This window comes from Toxotes jaculatrix, chromosome 20, assembly GCF_017976425.1.
Source record: "Toxotes jaculatrix isolate fToxJac2 chromosome 20, fToxJac2.pri, whole genome shotgun sequence".
Classification (NCBI taxonomy): domain Eukaryota; kingdom Metazoa; phylum Chordata; class Actinopteri; family Toxotidae; genus Toxotes; species Toxotes jaculatrix.
Genome location: NC_054413.1, coordinates 18,743,696 through 18,762,054, shown reverse-complemented (window position 1 = coordinate 18,762,054; position 18,359 = coordinate 18,743,696). Strand labels below are relative to the sequence as shown.

At 40.1% G+C, this 18,359-nt stretch overlaps 1 protein-coding gene across 1 annotated transcript in view; it reads right to left on the bottom strand.

The window, feature by feature from the left end:
• Positions 1 to 16,322, bottom strand: part of odad2 (outer dynein arm docking complex subunit 2) — a 35,379-nt gene extending 19,057 nt beyond the window's left edge. The window contains exons 1-11 of the mRNA XM_041065475.1: positions 16,105 to 16,322; positions 15,582 to 15,739; positions 14,955 to 15,150; positions 14,633 to 14,739; positions 13,935 to 14,071; positions 12,547 to 12,663; positions 8,619 to 8,836; positions 7,911 to 8,060; positions 6,818 to 6,971; positions 948 to 1,094; positions 412 to 627 (exon numbers count right to left, since the gene is read on the bottom strand). Of these exons, the coding sequence (XP_040921409.1) occupies positions 412 to 627; positions 948 to 1,094; positions 6,818 to 6,971; positions 7,911 to 8,060; positions 8,619 to 8,836; positions 12,547 to 12,663; positions 13,935 to 14,071; positions 14,633 to 14,739; positions 14,955 to 15,150; positions 15,582 to 15,739; positions 16,105 to 16,322 (1,818 nt within the window). The remainder of the gene's footprint in view (positions 1 to 411; positions 628 to 947; positions 1,095 to 6,817; positions 6,972 to 7,910; positions 8,061 to 8,618; positions 8,837 to 12,546; positions 12,664 to 13,934; positions 14,072 to 14,632; positions 14,740 to 14,954; positions 15,151 to 15,581; positions 15,740 to 16,104) is intronic.
• Positions 16,323 to 18,359: the final 2,037 nt, after the last annotated feature.

Sequence of the window (18,359 nt, the reverse complement as noted above, 5' to 3'; positions counted from 1 at the left end):
ATCTGGCATCTGCTGCACAGAGTGAAAAGGACATGAATGGATGATTGATTTGCTGTGCATCAAAACAGTTCAGCAAAGTTTAGAAATGTGTTTTACGCTTTAAAATAAAAGCAAATAGTAGTTATAATATGTGGAATACATCGGAATAAGACGCCATTGTGTCCTTCCAAAGTTTCCAAGGTGTCTGTGGTTTAGTACAAAATGTTTGTATTAAATCACAATCTAGCTGACACAGACATAAACAGACAAGTGTTTTTCATGGAAAATCTGCCAGCGTGTGACATAAAATTTTTTCAGTAATGCCAGTACAGAAAGATCAGGTTCTGGTGTACAGTTTTCTCTGCTGCACTCCACGCTGGCAGTGCGGAGATCATGTTACACTAGCTTGAATTTACATTTTTCTGTCCTTACACTCACCAGTTTCTTGATACCGCCATATTGCCTGACAGTTCTTCTTGCCCTGCGGAACCTTGCCACGTTGGCGATGGTCTCTGCAGCTAAGGCCTTGAGGTCCTTGACTGGTGAGTCCAGAATCTTCACAATGCTCTGCAGACCCCCCATGTCAACAATGGTCCGACGGATTTGGACGTTATGGCTTATCTTTTTCAGGATTTTCAGAGATCCAATCTAATCACAAACATATACACACACAGCAAACATTAACAGTAAGTATGAGACTTTAAAAATAATAGTTTAGTTTGATTGAAACTATTGTGTCTATGCCAACATTAGGTCTCTATTTAATAATAAATAATAATAAAAACAGGTTTAAAAACACCCACACATGCCATTAGGCATACTGGGGAATAATTGCTACCCTGTGTATTTAAAGGCACGTTCTGAACCCAGAACTAGTGTTTCTGTAACTAAAACACAGGCTGGCACACATGAACAGCTCTGTTCATGCCTGCAGGCCATGCAGGTCCAGCTTTGGCACAGCTACTCACTTTGCATTTGACTTCATCTGTATCCAGCAAGTTAATGAGAACTTCAAGGCCACCTACGTCCCGGATGGCCAGTTGGCATGTCTCCTGCATCAAATTAAAGTCCATCATGGCGCACAGAGTGAGCACAGTGGCTGTCTGGTCGCCTCCCTGAAACAATAATGCCAAACATGAATGAATGAAAATGGGAGACAGAAAGGAAGAGGAAACCATTCAACATGAAACAGACATTTGGAAAAGGGAGGAGAATAGAGACCTCTCTCCATTGCCCTCCCCTCCCTCTCCCCAATAGTACCACTCCTGCTGGGGTTGTTTTGTTTATACCACAGCCTGGTAAGTGTTTAGCTTTGTGGTGGTAAACACTGATGGAAAGAAATTATTTGCTAAGTGAGTACTGAGCTCCAACAACAGTGTCAAGTTCAGAAACCATTAGGCATTGCCCTTAAGATAAAAAAGAACATTATTTTACTGCCTCTATTCTATTGTTTTGCCTCTATTTTACTGTTTTCCTCTAAATTTAGTTTCCAAATACTTGCTGTCTTTTTTCAGATTCTGCTCACACTGAATAAATCCCCATCATGTCCCAGTTGTGGACGAATGTTGACAGAATTATGACACTTAAAATACCAGTCTTAGGGTTGGCGCTTTGAGATGGTTAAAGTTGGCACCAACAGTGGTTTTCTATTACCATATATAGTCTGTATTATATGCAGTTGCATAACAACCTTTGTTGACATGCAATGGTTTTGATCATGCAAGGGGGAAAAAAATCAGTAGTCAGATAAAACAGAAGTTCATGGCACGAAAATGCAAGATTTAGCTGCTGTAATACTAGACCTGCTACATGGCTTTGATATGTGACACTCAAACGTCCAGTCCAAAATCTCCTGGCAAGTGAACAATCGAATATTATTTCATTTTTGCAGTGGTTTAAATGTGCCACAGATAGAATTCTCATTTAGTGGATTCAAGGACACCTCCACCATTCCAAACTTTATAGGCCTTTATTGGTTGCACACTTCGCAAACAGTTTGAGACTTCAGGGCCATCCTAAATAGATTATTTCAACCAAACATAAGAACATAACATGTCCTGCTATCAGCTACCCACATAAGAAGAAAATAGCCCATCTCTGTATAGAAAGCTGGGGCAGGAATCTGTTTCATGCAGCCGCTGGACAGGGTGGCTCATCAGTGCAGGCCTATACCAAAGTTTCAAGTGGTGTTTGATCATATCTCCCTCTTAGAGCAGTGCTCTGACACAGCAGGATAATGGCCACGTGTTCTCCATATCATGACGCTAGCCTAAATGTGAAACATTTGCCCATTAACAGCAGTGGATCTACTGCTTCCTTTGTCTCACCCATTCTCACTCTTCAAAGGATTCGGCAGGCGAGGTTCCTACCTTGTAAAAACAGAAAAAAAAAAAAGCTATGTTTAGGAGTGATAGCTGGGAGAACAGAAAACAGATCATATGCTTTCATTTTTGTTAGCTTTGGTCTTGAAGTATTGTCGACATTCTTTAAAACATTGACAACATCTGACAGTCTTTTATGGTGTAAGATCTTTGACTCTCCCTGAGCATCGTAGGGGCAGATGCTCAGGGTGGAATGAATTCAACCACTGTTCAACCTCTGAACAAGAATCTCAAAAAGTAGTCCAAGATCTGTGCAGTATCATGGCAGATACTGGATCCCATGAGCTGCTAGCTTGGGATTTCAATAATCAATATTTAATAAGAAAATTTGGTTGCAATCTACGCAACAGTTGTGAAACTAAAATGTTAAACCCATGGTGGCAATAGGAAAAGTCAGGGGATCGTCAAAGTCAGTAGTATACACCATATGGAAACCATGAATATCTGTATAATATTTTGTGCCAGTCCATCCAGTAGATGTCAAGATATTTGACATCTACTGGAAAACGTTAATTTCATGTTGGCATGAAAGGAAAAGTCAAATACTAACCAAGATCAATAGAATTAATCCTCCAGGGACCTTGAATATATATACATTTTCAATAGTTATCAAGATATTTCAACCTCATGGGGGTGCTAGATGAAAAATCAGGAAATCAGCAAAGTCAGCTGGATTCATCCTCTGAGGACCAACTGACCGACAATGCCATTCACAGAGCCACAGTGGTAACATAGCTGTAAAATAAAATCAAATAATATTCCAAATCACTGAGGTAAAATGCAGTGACAGAAGATTTTAGAGATGACTGTATAAATGCTTTATCCCCTTATCTAATGAAATTACATGATTAAAAATGGTTTTAGAAAAGATTTAGCTGTTTGAAGCACTGAATTCCATTCACGAGGTGAACTCGATATCAGCCACTTAAAGATGCTTTACGCATTTTGTCTCTTCCCTTACTGCAGGTGTCTCAGCCTGAGCTACTAAATAGCTGAAGCCTTCCCTCCACTGAATGGAGGTCTTATTCTAGTCTGGTTCCTCTGCAGCGGCAGACTGGATTCTTCAGACACAGACTGCCCTGCCTGAACCACTCTAGGCCTATAAATCACAGCACTAAGCATGTGGGAGCAGGGATAGGGTTAACAGGGCTGTAAATGATACCCTGTTGACCTCAGGCCCTTTTCTTAATGGAGTTTTGTTGTGTATATTTTGTGTACAAGTGTGTGTGTGTGGCTTGGACCTCATGCCAACAGTGGTGGACGTGCATTTTGAGTATAAGTGCTCAGATACACAAGAGTGTATGTTAGGTAGACTAGGGCCACTGCCAGTGCTTCATAGAGCTTGGTGTAAGAGAGAAGTGCTGGATCTTGGCAGAGGTCGAGCCGTAGAGGATGCATGAGGTTTCTTACGTCTGTGCAGTCTACAGCAGACTCAGAGGGAAGGCTACTAATGACAAGAACAAACCCAATCTCCTGCTCTATTATGGGAAAGGTACTGTAGAGAGAGAATGAATGATTACTGGTTGTTTCTTAGTTCATATTTGACATCAGATCTCCTATAACATAAAACCTGATCACTTTACAAGCCTCGCTGTCATAAAATTAGTGAAGTGCATGCCGAGCAAATGTCTGCTGTCAGGTCTTCGAGTTGAAAAGTTGCTTAACTCATGAGAATGAAATGATGTAATTATTCTTGTAAGTAAATTATCCAGATTACACAGGTAGTAAATGCATTACAAGCAGTAAAAATTGAATGTTTTAATTGAGTGCTATAGTTATTAAAAAAAAAAAGCATCAAAATGTCTGACTACTTAAAGCATAATGAGTTACAAAGAAAATGAGCTGATGCTGACTGCTGTTCACTGGAGACAGGATTAGGGTTAGGGTTAGTGAAGCAATCAGCAGAATGGTTCTCGTGAGAGATGAGCGGGGCAGTAGTACTATGACTGCCCAGCAGAGGGGGAGCAACCTTAATGAGGCCTGAGCACAAAAACATGTGTGTCAGGACCCACATCAGCTTGTTAATCTATAATACTTCTACCTCTAATACTTCTAAGATACATTTATAGTAACAGAAGCACCATTTTTAAAGCCATGGAGAAAAGTTGCACTTGTAGTGACTCTTGAAAGCGGTTTCATAAATCTTCCTTTTGTTGTGACTAATCAAAAAAGATGAGAGAAGGCCTGTTCAGAAAAAACTAAATTCTAAAAACGGACTGTCAAACAGTCAATTATGAAAATGTTTACACCACACAATATTGAAATGTTTACCTGTTAACTAGTAACACATTGTATATCAGACACAATATTTACATCTGTGAGAATATGAAAATTGTTTTTTGTTTGGAAAGCCACAGGCCAGTCTAACTGATAGCAGCTGTCGAATTTTGTTTTTCTTTAAAGGCAGACAAAATAGTAAAATGGCATTTTTTGGCTTTGTTGCTAAACTTACCACGTGGAGTTTTTCCTGTCCTGACTAGTAACAAAACCCTTTAACCCATCTCTTAGCAAGGCTGTTACTTTGCTTTTCTTGTTTCCATAATCTACTGAAGGCCTATGGGCTGTACATTATGTAATTATATATGTATAGCATGCGGCCTATAAATATAAATGCTTAAATATAAAGTATAATAAAATGTTTGCTTACACTGTGGAACTGATGCATCACAGACTGGAATTAGGAGGGTGAAATTTGTTAAAATTAATTTCCCATGTCGGTATGTTACAGATGTCTCCTACATACAGTACAGCCACACAATCACACAAACATGAACCCATGTGTGCTGGACACACATTTAAATCTGCATGCTGGATTTTGTGAGACCATGTGACCATTTTACAGGCGCAGATCTCCAGTCATACAGGTATGAAAACAAACACATCGGAACCCCAGGCAAATATTCCTCCATAAATATCATTAAAACACAAAACAGAACATCCATGTGTCGCTTTATGAAAGTGTTAAACTTACTAGAGTACAAACGGCTGTCTATAGTGCAAGGGAAAAGGGGAAAAAAAGATCTCCTCCTAAAATAAAACAGATATTTAACTTGGCTCATGGTAAGTTTCAGCGTCTGATGGTAATGATATTATAAAATGACTACTGGACAAACCCCATAAATAACTATGCTGTGTGGTTTCCAGAGAGATAGAAAGCTGGGACATGTTGGTTACTGCAGTGCTGCATCTTGTTGCAGCAGGAACAGACACACACACACGCACACACACACGCACACACAATCCAGCTGAAAAGCATAAAATATACAAACCAGTGAGGTTTTTTTTTTTAATCTGAATTTGCCTCTTTTCATATCATTTACATCTTCTTTTTTTCCCTTCTGGAAAGGAGCAGCAGCCTGCTTTTAGAGTGGGAATTTCCTTCCATTATATTCTATTTTGCTAAGCTAAAAATATCTGACTCAAACTGAACTTTACAGCGGTATTTTCTATAAAAGATTTGCTCGGTTGCACTGTGAACAATCTTATTTAGCACCAAGCCATGGAACTCAAAACACAAACTGCTGGTAGTGTCAAGAAATCCTATACAGTATAAAAACATGTTACTCATTTAATGTTCTTTAAATCGAGGTAGGATTTAAGGTATTTTACTGCTGAACAGAAAGCGACAGGTTTGCAACTTGCAACAAACAGATTCCTGTCAAAACAGAGTAAATGCAGTCCATGTTAATATAATCTGTCTAAATGATACTGTCCAGATAAAGAGATAATAAGGACCACTGAGTGAGGCAGGATAATCTCAGAAGTCAAGTGGTCGGAGGTATTCCCAGCCAGTCTGGGTCATTGGCGTTTCTGTCCTCTTTTCTTTTCCTTCCATGTTTTGACACATTAATATTCACCATATGCCCTGTCAGACCTATCACCGGCGCGCTTCATTTTTATGCTTCTGCGGCGTGGGCAAACAGTGCGTACAGCTGCTGCCGTCAGACAGCTCTTTCCCCTGTGCCTTGGCTCACATGTGCAACCAAACAGGCCTGTGTCAGAAACCAGGAATCCACGAGCCGAGCCAGCCACTTCAATAGGTATCTTCCTACAAAGAACCACTTTAAACGAGACGAACCTGCACCTTATTTCATCCGACATCCTCTTTTTACCGAATCGCACCTTGATGCACCCTGAGGCAAAACACACAGGTGGGATTATGTGATTGGAACATTACCTTTCGTGTTGCTATCTATGCTAAGTCCTTCTGCAAATCCGTGACTAACTATTATTTTCCACACACGACAGTTCAGACGAGGTTTTGGAAATTTGAATACTGATTCAGGATAGCATCAAAATTCTTGTACATATGACAGAAAAGCAGCATGGACTTTACTGTTTCCTGTCAGTTGTGGCCTGCCTTCGCCTGCAGTAGCACAGCTCTCTGTAACAAATATCTAGTTTGGCTTGAAATCCAACAGAAAAAAAAAACACAGTCCAAGGTGACAGTGCCGTACCTTGAGGTACTTGACCAGTTTCTGGATCTGCCAGTATTCAGAGGGCAGTTCTGTGTTGCTCTCCGGACGTCGCTCTGTCTGCTCCTCTTCCTCCTCACTCTCACATGAACTCTCACTGGAAAGTTCCACTGGCATGGCTCCTGCTGGGGTCTTACTGAACAGAAAAAGACCAGATAACAGTGCACTTTTGACCGCAGATAACAATCTTCAAAGGTGTGGGACAGTGTAATAGCTGGACAACACACAGCCAGACAAAAGGATGGAATAGGATATCATCAGATCTCTTTTCCGGTGTTTTATATGGAAAAACAGCTTGGTCATCCCACACACGGAGACCGATTAAGGATTTTGAAATTCAAGTGTCAAGTTTAAACTTCCTCAGGATCTAAGCAGCAGGAAAATAAAGACTGGAAAAATGTCAATGGATGACTGGACTCGTCATCATATACAGAGCAAAGACTCTTGCTAGGCTACTGATGCAAACAGAAATGCAGATGGCTTTTTAAAGTTGCTTGGGCCGCTTGGATAACTGTGTCATGAAAATTGGGCACTGTGGAGTAATGAAATTTGGTACACATTCATATGGGACCGCTGGGAGACAGTTCCCATGTACATACAAATAGCATTTCCAGGGGAGCACATTATCAGAAGGAACCAGCCGATGTGAAGGAGTGTCCAGGAAGTAACAACATAAACACTGAACAAGACCTTCATGAAGCTGCCAGATCTGCACACCGTCCTGGGTGGTGACTGAGTGAAAGCACCCTGAGGTTTTTTTTTTTTTTTTTTTCATTGAACACCAAATGATGAGCAGAAAAAAATGAACAGTAGCTGGAATCATTTTCTGTATACTGCACGTGGGCAGACGCAACTATGGAGACATCTGAGCGATTGCAGCTGCAAAGAGCTGGAGCAGGAAAATGTTTTTACACAGGATCTTGTTCAGCACATGGGCTGATATATTTGCATGTTACACTTTCCACTATAGAGTTCACTATTTACTTTTTCTCAGTACCAAAATCCTGTATAAGTTACTCCACTTGAGAAAGAAAGGGCCCTTATAGATGAAGGAGAACTAAGTGAGGACACTTACATTTTCTGGGAGGACAGGCGTCCACGTAAAGACGACACAGAGAATTCTGCTTTCATCTTGCTCTTGGCTCCCGGTCCCAACCTTTTCTTCTGTATTTCACCAGACCTCTCCTCTCCAGAGCTCTTACCAGATTTCTTTTCCTCTGCTTTACTGTAATAATGTGAAATAAGAGTCATTATGCCTGCTTCTATTTTGAAAATGGTTATTTTTCTAACATAATCATTATTTAACAACTTGAGACTAAAGTTCAGAGGGTTTTTTTTTTTGTTTTAGCAATTGAAATACTTTTATCTTGAGCCAGTTTCTCCTCAAATGGGTACAGATATCACTAGGTACAGCTGCAACAGCTCAGCCCTTGCTAGATCTATTTATCAATCAAAGACCATATGTGATAGATTTTTTAGGGATTTTTTTTCCCAAGTTTTCTGTCTGTAATTGGGCAGAAAGGGTTTCCACACTATGAACCTATTTATTAACTCAGATCATTGTGTATTCAGGAGTATTTGCACTTGCCCTAAAATTTATAAACCATATAACCATCTCTTTATAACGTGTGACTGCTGGCAGACACATTGAACACATGTGGCAAAGGCTTGGCATCACTGTCATCTAAATCTCTTCTCTGCAACAAGACGGATCCCCGCCACGCACAGTACGTGGTAGGCTAAAGATATTTCAGGACACATCTTACGAGGAATTATCACATACCCACATGGAGACATGAGACCAAGATTCTTCCATCTCGGACATGGTTCATATTTCTTCTCGCCGCCTGCCTTGTTCAGCGTATGCTGTTGTCTCGCCTTGTCATGCACATTCTTTTCCTGTTGCTCGTAAGACCTCTGGGGTTGGCCTTGTTCCTCCATATCAACTGATTCCACATGCTGGATCCTTTGTGTTGATGGAAGTTCTTGAACTGCAAAATCCTGTTGGTAAGGGGGGAAAAAAGACAGAGGCTGAAGAGTAAGGAAAAAGACTCTCTTAATTTGCACCAAAATGCTGGTGGTGAATTACTGTATACTATAAATTTCCTTTGTAAAGTGTTGGTCATATCACTCCAAGGAGAAGCATATTAAGACAACAGAACAGTATCAGTGACACATGAAAAACATTAAAAATATGCAGGCCTGTGTAACAATTCAGTCTTTATTGAGGCACTGGTATTAAATAACACTTTCCCAATGCTTTAAACAGAAAAGCCCCCCCCCCCTGTTAATTGGCTGAACAACATCAAAAAGTTTATTGTTTCTGTACATTCCTCCACCCAAAAACCTTGCAGCATGGCACAGACAAAGTAATGCCCCCATGTCACTGTTATTCAGTTATGATTTTTTTTCTAGGTCTTTACACAAAACTTTACAACCTATATACGCATGCCAATGAGACTCATATGAATGGTTCGCAGGCAGGAGAGTTTTTAATCACAGACACCTGCTCTGCAGAAATAGCTCAGACTGTCATTGGTTGTTAGGAGTTCAACATTTTTAAGGGCAGGGAAAAAGAATTAAGACGTGTTTCTATGAGTTGTGTTCATGCACAAGCTTGAGCCAAGCAGGCCCAATCACTTTTCCAAAGACTTGTTTTTCATAAAACACAAAGTGACCTGCTATTGGAAACATACAAGTCAATTCATCCAACCACAGACCCACAGTCTGGCTTTATTAGGCTAACCAACCTTCTTTAATTCTATTATATGTGAAATGGACAAAGTCCATGTGCATTCACAGACGGGAACACTCCAAATTCCCTGACATGCCACAGTAAAACATACAATTACAGGTGCCTCTCTGCATCTGAAAACACTACAGGCACAGAGACCAATGCTGTGTTAAGCCGGTCTGACGCCTGCAGTTCTAAACTCTAAAAATTTTTATAGCAGGTGACATTCAGTTACTAGCACTTATGTATTCATTTGTCTATTTTGCAAGCATTTGACTACTAAAAACTAACTCCCAACTATTTACATGTGTTTTGGGCATGTGTCTAATTACTTAATCCATGCTGATGGAAAATCAGCAGGGAAGCCATTGGCCATAAAACATCTGTCAGTGGCAGGATTCAAGCAGTTTCTACTGGCTGATCATGACAGTGAGGCAGTCTACATTAATTTCAGGATGTGAATAACAAAAACAAATCTACAACGCATGGAGCTTTTGCTTTTCAGTGAGTGTCTTACGCATGCAAATACACAGCATGTCCAATTTCCAATCATGCTGTGATGTCAAAACAAATCCACAACACTGAACAGAGAAGGTGAGTCCACTTCCTCCCTGTGTTGCAGCCCTCGTCTCCTTTGGCTGCCTCTGCTCATTTGATTGAGGCTGTCTAATCTAATCGAACTGTAAAAAAAAGACATGCTTCCTCACATTGGAAACGAGCAGATATGTTTGGAGATTAGGTGTTGTTATCTTTGGCTATCGCCTTCCAACTTTGGGCTCTCCGATTTGCAATCAGGGAACTGAGCCAGAGCTATGTGAGACTGTGTTTCTGCACTCTCATATTCAAATTGGAATGCATCGTGTCAACAAGAATGACTGCAATTACTTAATATCTCGGAGATTGGATGCATATTGCACCATTTAATCAAATGTTATTTGATCGTCTGCTTAATAAAAAATATTTCTAAGCAGTGCATTTTAAAGTTGACATCATCATGTGAGGGTGGTAAGATAAAGCAGAGGCAGAGAGAGTGAAACTAAAGTTGCTGGACACTACGAGGCACATATCAAAAGAGCTAAAGACTTCAAAAGAAAAAGAACTTGACAGTGATTTGTGCCTCCACAAACTTGTTCACAGCACTTTTTACGGCAGCTGTCTGTCATTTTTAGATTGTTCAGACTCGAGGCATCACTCTTCACACAGAACTCATAAAACATAAAAGCCTGGATGTCTTTTTTTGTACATGGTTCAGCCTGGCACAACTCACTGGTTTATTATAGTCTTCACTAACCCCAGTCCACATTATTATGGCACCGTTAGATCTATCACCTACTTTAAAGAATCACATTGACCAATCACTATTTCACAAATATAAGGAAATAACTATTCTGTGCTATTAAGAAGCTGTACTGTTTGTGTAAAAAGACTAAAGCTGCCTAAAATCACTTCCTCTTTAGCCATGAACTACTCCCTATATAACAGACACTCATTAGCTTACTCTATAAAGGGCAGTAAATTGAGATTTCAGACAATTTTAAATCATTATTTTGCGGTGCATGAATTTCACACTGAACTCAAACAGAATGGTGGAGGGTAAATATAGTGCACAGTGTAGTAAATAGCGAGTGACTGCAGACACAGCCTGTCATAATAGCATGCTCACAATGGCAATGCTAACATGCAGATATTTAGCAGGTTCAGTGTTTACCACTTTCACCTCCACAGATTGGCATGTTAGCACGCTAACATTTGCTAATCAGCAACTTATACTAGGTGCAGCTGAGGCTGATGGGAATGTCAGTTTTGCAGAGATTCAGTCATTAATCAAAGTTCAGTACAAATTTTAACCTGGCAATGGCACTAGATGAAAAATCAGGGGATTACTTAAGTTATTATAAATCCGCCCAAGGGCAGAGTGAATGTCTGTACCAAACTTTACGAAAACTGGCTGGTGGTGGAAAAGAGGAAAAGTTAGGAAATCATCAAAGTCATAAGGATTCATTCTCTGGGGATCATGAATGTCTGTTTTAAAGCAATACATCAAACAGTTGATGAGATATTTCAGTCTGGACCAAAGTGGTAGATCAACAAATTCTTTACTCAGATGTTACTGATTTTTGTTTTCAGAGTGAGATTTTCACAGTGGGTAAATAATATTGTTTTTCATTATATTTACACTGTATTTGCTGAAAATGATCATAACAAATCAAACACAAAAAAATATGCTGCACAGTGATTTTTCAAAAAGGCTGTACTAGACTAGACTATTGCCTTTCCTCTTTTAATACACTGAACCAATGTCCAAACAGAGCAGGCAGTGAGCAGTAAGTGGTTTTTAAAGGCTCTGATGAGCTTGTGATGACACTACATTTTCCAACAAGCACCAGCGTGAGTGAGAAAAGAAAAGATCATATTTTTAAATGATTAAAAGATTTTTGAGAGCAGCTGGAATATATTATTGAGGCGATTTGTTACGTCGTCAAATTACCAAAGCAGGAAATAGCACTGCTGAATAAATCACGCATTATTCAGTGTCTATAAATGTGTGTGTGTGTGTGTGTGTGTGTGTGTGTGTGTGTGTGTGTGTGTGTGTGTGTGTGTGTGTGTGTGTGTGTGTGTGTGTGTGTGGAGGGGGTAGAAGGTGGGAGGAGGGTGGCATGGGCTCAGTCTTTTTGATGTTGGAACACAGAGGAGGTAAATTCAGACATTTTTAAACACAGTGACAACTAGACACTTGCTCACTTGCATGGTACAGCACAGGCACTGATTACACAATCCTAACTCTGTTTATGAATATGAGTCACACAGCATCACTGGTCAAATCAGAGCTGCAGAGAGAGGGACCTTGTTCATGGGACAAGGAGGCATTTCAACACCCACGCATTTTTTGCTTTGAGAGCTAAAATTCAAGGTTACATACAAAAAAAGAGGTATTAATGTGTTGATGATAATTGCATGTGCCTGTATTCTGCCGTACCTGCTTATTTATGTTCTCAGCAAAATACGGAGATCGGCTCTTCAGAAGTGTTACCAGGTCTTGGTACATATCACTTGTTCGTTCATAGCCACTCTCTGCCACCTCCTGTTTTATGCCCTGTGAAAACAAAGTGAAAAACAGACTCATTAATTCTAAAAACCACAATTATAATGTGACCCACATGTCAGCTGGAACAGCTGAGGTTAGAAAACTCAGAGTATCTCTAGCCAGGCTTAAAGAGGAAGTGTAAAACCATGTAAACCACTAAATTAGGTTTAAGACACTAGTGCTCTTTGAGGTTTCTTCAGCATCAGTGTCACCCATTTGGTTTTAGGCTGTAGGTTTTTTCACCTTGGCCGAACTATTTCCAGGTGAAGAAACAGAGACAGGAAACCAACGGCTTGTCAGCAAAGTCACTGAAAAAGTGAAAGGTGCTGCAGCATGCAAAATCCTATCTTAGAAATGATTGCAAACACATTCAGAGAGATTCCTCACATTTAGCAAGTATTTGGAAGCCCTAAATACAAAAGTGCTCTTTTGAAGGGACACTCTGAGGCCAAATATTTAGACAGGTACATCTATAGGTAGAAAACATTTAGTAATTTTAATGTTTTACTGTTGATACAAATATTAATTACAGTATATTAACCACCAACACCTCTTCAGTAATGCACCTATGTTGTATACTACTGTGCTCTATATGTGTATTACTGTATGTAGTTATCTTGTACACTACTGTAAGTATGTAGACATACCAGGTTAAAGGGTTGCCTTTTAAATCTAAATCTCTCCATTCACTGGTTCCTCCTTACCTGTGTAAATACACTGTAAAAGTAGAAATGAAAACCAGTGTGGCCGGTGTTCTCACAATGCTCTACAGCTTTCAGTTCCTCAGGTTAGGACACATTTGGGCACAAAAAAGCTTTTAAACATGCTGCTCTTTCCAGATGGAACAATGTACATGGGACTTAACATTTTTTTTGTGGCAGGTGACAGCTGTCAATCTGTTTATGGTGTTTGATTTATTGCTGTAACAATGTTTTTTATGCTGACCACTTGCCAAAGTCTCTCTTGAGAGAGATTTTAATCTCAAAGAGACTTTTACCTACTTAAACAAATGAAACTTGGAAAACTGAAAAAAAAAAAAAAAAAAAAAGTTTATGACCTCTCTGATGACAATCAAACAGAGAATCATGGCTACTTTCACTTAACTGACTGTGTAACCATGAATTGTCTATCTGAAATTGTTTTGGTTTAAGTTAAAATTAAAAAAAATATTTAAGTTGGTTTACATCTTGACAAGCAACCACCCTGAACATTTTCCCACACAGATAAAAGAAATAATTTACATCGATGTAGTCCACAGTGCTTCGCCTTCCTAGTCTTACCCCATTGAGAAAAACTCCAGCGTTGCTGCAGGTGATATAGAGGTTCTCTGTGTCAAAGGGCTCAATTATAAGGTAACAAATCTCACCCTGCACCTGCCTCCACAGAGGGGCACGACAGCCATTTGAAAATTCATAATCTAAAAAAAAAAGAGAAAAAAAGTTAAAACCCAGACATTTTGAGGCAAACTTGATCACATGTGGTGCAGCGTGGTATCAAGTCACAACACAGGGGCTAGCAATGAAGCAAAAAGAGAAACCATCAGAAATGCTTGGGCAGCTAAAGAGGATGACATATCACTCCCAGCACCACGAGTCTGAGACATTAGCCCAGAATAGAGCCATAGTTTCACTTGCAATATGAGTCATCCACTAAAAACAGAGCCACAGAGTAACCATCATATTTTAAATCTGGTTTGGAAAGTATTTGGTGTGAATTCAACCTGAGAAAAGGGGGGACACAGACTGCATTTATCATTTGGTGTGCACATGCTTTGTTAGGGCATGATCATTACATTGTGAATAGGCAAAAGACAAGTACTGACTAATGACTTAGTAAACTGGAATCTGACAGATATAATGACTTCCATGTCTTTTGTGGCGGCAGAACACAGGCTTTTTTATGCTTTGGAATATCCAGCATTAGTGTTAATGGCAATTGCTTTCCTTGCAACCCAGAGAAATGTGGAGATAATTCAAACCTGATGTGTATCGAACTGACTTCAACACCCTCTTCTCCCTTTCACTGCAGAACCGTTTCAACAACTCCATGTCATTCTTTACTGCGGTGGGGTCAAGCCTGACTTGTCTGTAATGAAAATGTAGGAAAACAAAACAAAACAAACATCCAATTCATCTTGTTCATTCATGGTTGCTTTTATAAACCCACTGCCTGTTCTAATCAGAAACAACCACATGTCAGAGTAAACTTGAGTGGATCTGAAAGAGGATAGTCGTGAAGGATGGATGGGAAATCTGACTGAATGCTAGGAGAGTAGGAGGAGATAAAAGAGAAGCACCCACTCTGATATCTCTTCAAGAATCTTGCTGAGGAGTTGCTTGTCCATATTTCGGAGCAAGTGAAACAGCTTGACTTTGACCTCTGAGTCCTTTGCTTGGTCTTTGTCTACCAGATGCAGAACATCGGGGTGGGTGTCTTCTCTCTCCAAGACGTTAGCAAAGCAGGGACCCAGAATCTTGACCACAGGATCTCTATTTTCTGAAAAATAAGAGAGGTTAGTCTTCATTATCAGAGGCTGTTCAGTGTTTTCCAAAATGTGAGTTGGGTTAATTTTGAAGTAACCATACAGCTGGTCTAATATGTCCTGCATTTTTTCCACACACATTTCTTTTAACAGACCAAGCCAACATTTACTTTCTATAAAAAAAATCTACCAGCAATGAAAATGAGTTATGCCATATTCATCTTGTACTCATCTTTCAGACAAATATATATTCCTGTATTTCTTTTTGGCTGTGGCCCTAAAGTGCATACCTTTAAAGATCACCAATGGCAGCATTTTTGGATGGTTGTAGAGAATAACAAGAAGGACAAACAAATTAAGTCTGTGGTTCTGGTGGTATGCTTGTGGCTGGACTACTCAGGATGCAAATGAGATTCAAATCTCATCTTGTGGTCACCATGCTTACCTTCTAGACATGCTCGAACCTCCTCCAGCTTCTTATCATCTGCAAGATGAACTAGTTTAGAGAGCTGGCTGAAGCTGCGCACATAAACAGTAGGAGGGGAAAGCTGTAATAATGGATGCCCTTCACTGTCTTTCTCATGGGACTGTACATCATTCTCACTGCAGAGGAAAGAAAACAAAAAAACGTTAGTTTTATCTTTATTTTCATTTGTTTTATATTAGATGATAATTGCCAAAATAATTAAGGAAGATCAGAGTCTGTATTTTTGTTTTTGTACTTCTCCTATTCCCAGCTATGAGACATAAAGCTAACCACACTGTGAAAGAAGTCCAGATTTTTTGATGAAATAAAATGGAATGTTCTCTGTCTTACTGAAGCTCAAAAACAAATTAATTATAGCCTACTGCTTTGAGTACAGCGAAGGTAAAATACGTTTGGACACCATGGTGACAGCATATCCTGCACAGACACGCAATACTGAAAGCACTGGCCAGCCAGCTGCCTGCCTCATGATTAGACTAACCTGATGTCATAGTCTGTTTTGAAATCAGATGCCGCTAAAGTGGTACTCCACTGGAGCGGCGCCTCGAACACATGCTCTGCCTCCTGTGGGTGTTGGGAGACGAACTGCTCCACAAAGCACAGGATTTCTTTCAACAAGGACTCATTCATTGGAGTGAACTCCAGTTTACCAGTACCAGAGCCGGTCCACTCGGCTGCCTTGGTCAGTGATACCCCCATTTCACCAGCTGGGATATTCTGAAAGGAAACATTAACAACGACATTCTCTTAAACGGTGTGTGGCTTTTAAAGGTCCATCAACAGATTAATTTGCCTCATAAATTTGACTTGCTGTAAACTGAATGTATTATGGTTTCTCTAACAAATCAAGCAATAAGAAAATGTCCATTTGGATTGGGAATTAGAATTAGCTAACTATTTATGTTAGCTAGTATGAAGCTAACGCTCACAAAAGTTAGAACCGTTTGCAAAGCTAGCATACACTCTTTAGCTGACTAACAGTGGCGTAACTACAACAATGTTCAGCTTTTCCTCATTAATACAACATAAAGTACGTTTCTACCTTTATATGTTACATCCGTGTGTGAACTGAAGTATAAACTTACCGTGAAATTCAAGTTGCTTTTCTAATTCCAAACTTTTACCGACAGTTTGCTATCAACGGTGTCCATGGAAACTACGGGCTCACGGTCCATGCCATTTCCGCCCCCCTGTGGTTGCTAGGATACAGCCAAACACAACGGACAGCGAGCAGGGTCAAAAATCACCAAACTCAAACAATGAAATCTGCACAATTCACAAATTGCAAGTCTCTGCGATTCACAGAGAGCAGATAATCTACAGTAAACAGTACAGTAAATAACTGTAAATGCAGTCCAACGCAGAAGTGCTGTCACTGAGCAGAAAGAGATAAATATTTAGTGATTTTACCTGTCACATATTCATACAGCATTTGCAGTGAGATGCAGTGTGGCATTATGTTCAGCCTGAGCTAAAAAGGCTGTGAGGCAGTAAAGAATAATTATCTGCATTACCAGCAACTACTTGTGTGAAATCTAACTTTGGACATGTTGTGACTTTCATGGTCAGAGAATCTAAAATGTTAAATCAAATGTTGTCACAATAATAAAAATCCCTGTATGCCTTCCTTTTAGAGTGTCCACTCGACCGCATATTTGAGAGCCTATTTCCTCTCTCACTGCTGGTTTGGCACTGTCCTGCAGACAAACATTGGGTAGTGAAAACAGTCTATTTGGGTGGATGCTCTGTGTTTAGACACAGCAAATGAGTTCACTCAGTTCAAAGTTAATAAACCTCACATCAGTCAACACAGGTACAGCAGGTTAAACCTTATTCTAGACATGGAGAAGCGAGGGGAATAAAAAATCTTTTCAAGTGGAAAAGCCAATGATACAGAATTCTGTTTTTTAATGTCTAAATAGGCATTAACCCTGTTCTCAGAGTCACATGTTAAATTAGCACAATCTTGTCTTTTCACAACAAAAGCAATGCTCCAGAACGTCCTGCACTGGACTCTTTTTATTGTGCATTCAACCACAGTCTGTAAAAAAAAGTGATGTGAGACAGAAACAGAAAGATATTGTCAGCTTGTATTGACCAGACACATGATTTATGAATGGGGTGCAGACATGTTTTCATTCAATGTGATTGAACTCCTTCCCTCTTACTTAAGGACTTTGTGTCCTTGTAGCATGGCGGCTGCCATCCTATGATGTCCTAAGGCTGACTGATAGAAGGGGTATCTCTTGGCCAGTGTAACCACTGATTTCCTCTGGTACATGCCTTGGCACGCTGTCTGCCGTGTGCCGATTCCGCAGAGACCTAGCCCTTCCAGCCTGGCGTGCGTGGTGGCACAGCAGGTGGAACTACTTTATCTCTTAAACCGTTCTGGTAAGTTGGACTGAGTCTGCATGTAAATCAATCACCGGAGATCCCCCGGAGGAGAGTAGTAGTAGCTCATCCCTAGTATCAAGACAGATCATTCTGGATGTTGTTGTTGTTACAGGACTGGATTTATGAGTTTGCCTCCCCCTCCAGGTATTGTATTTGGAACACAGGGAAAACGGCCTAAATTAAGAAACATTGAGAATCTCCAACAGGGTGCTGGAGCTAGTGGGACTGAGGGCAACAGAGTTCAGACATACCAGTGAATGAACTCAGACAGAGCTGACGTAAAGCATGTGCATCTGTGTGTCTGAGTTTGCCTGTTTGAAGCTCTAAGGGGAAAAATGAAGT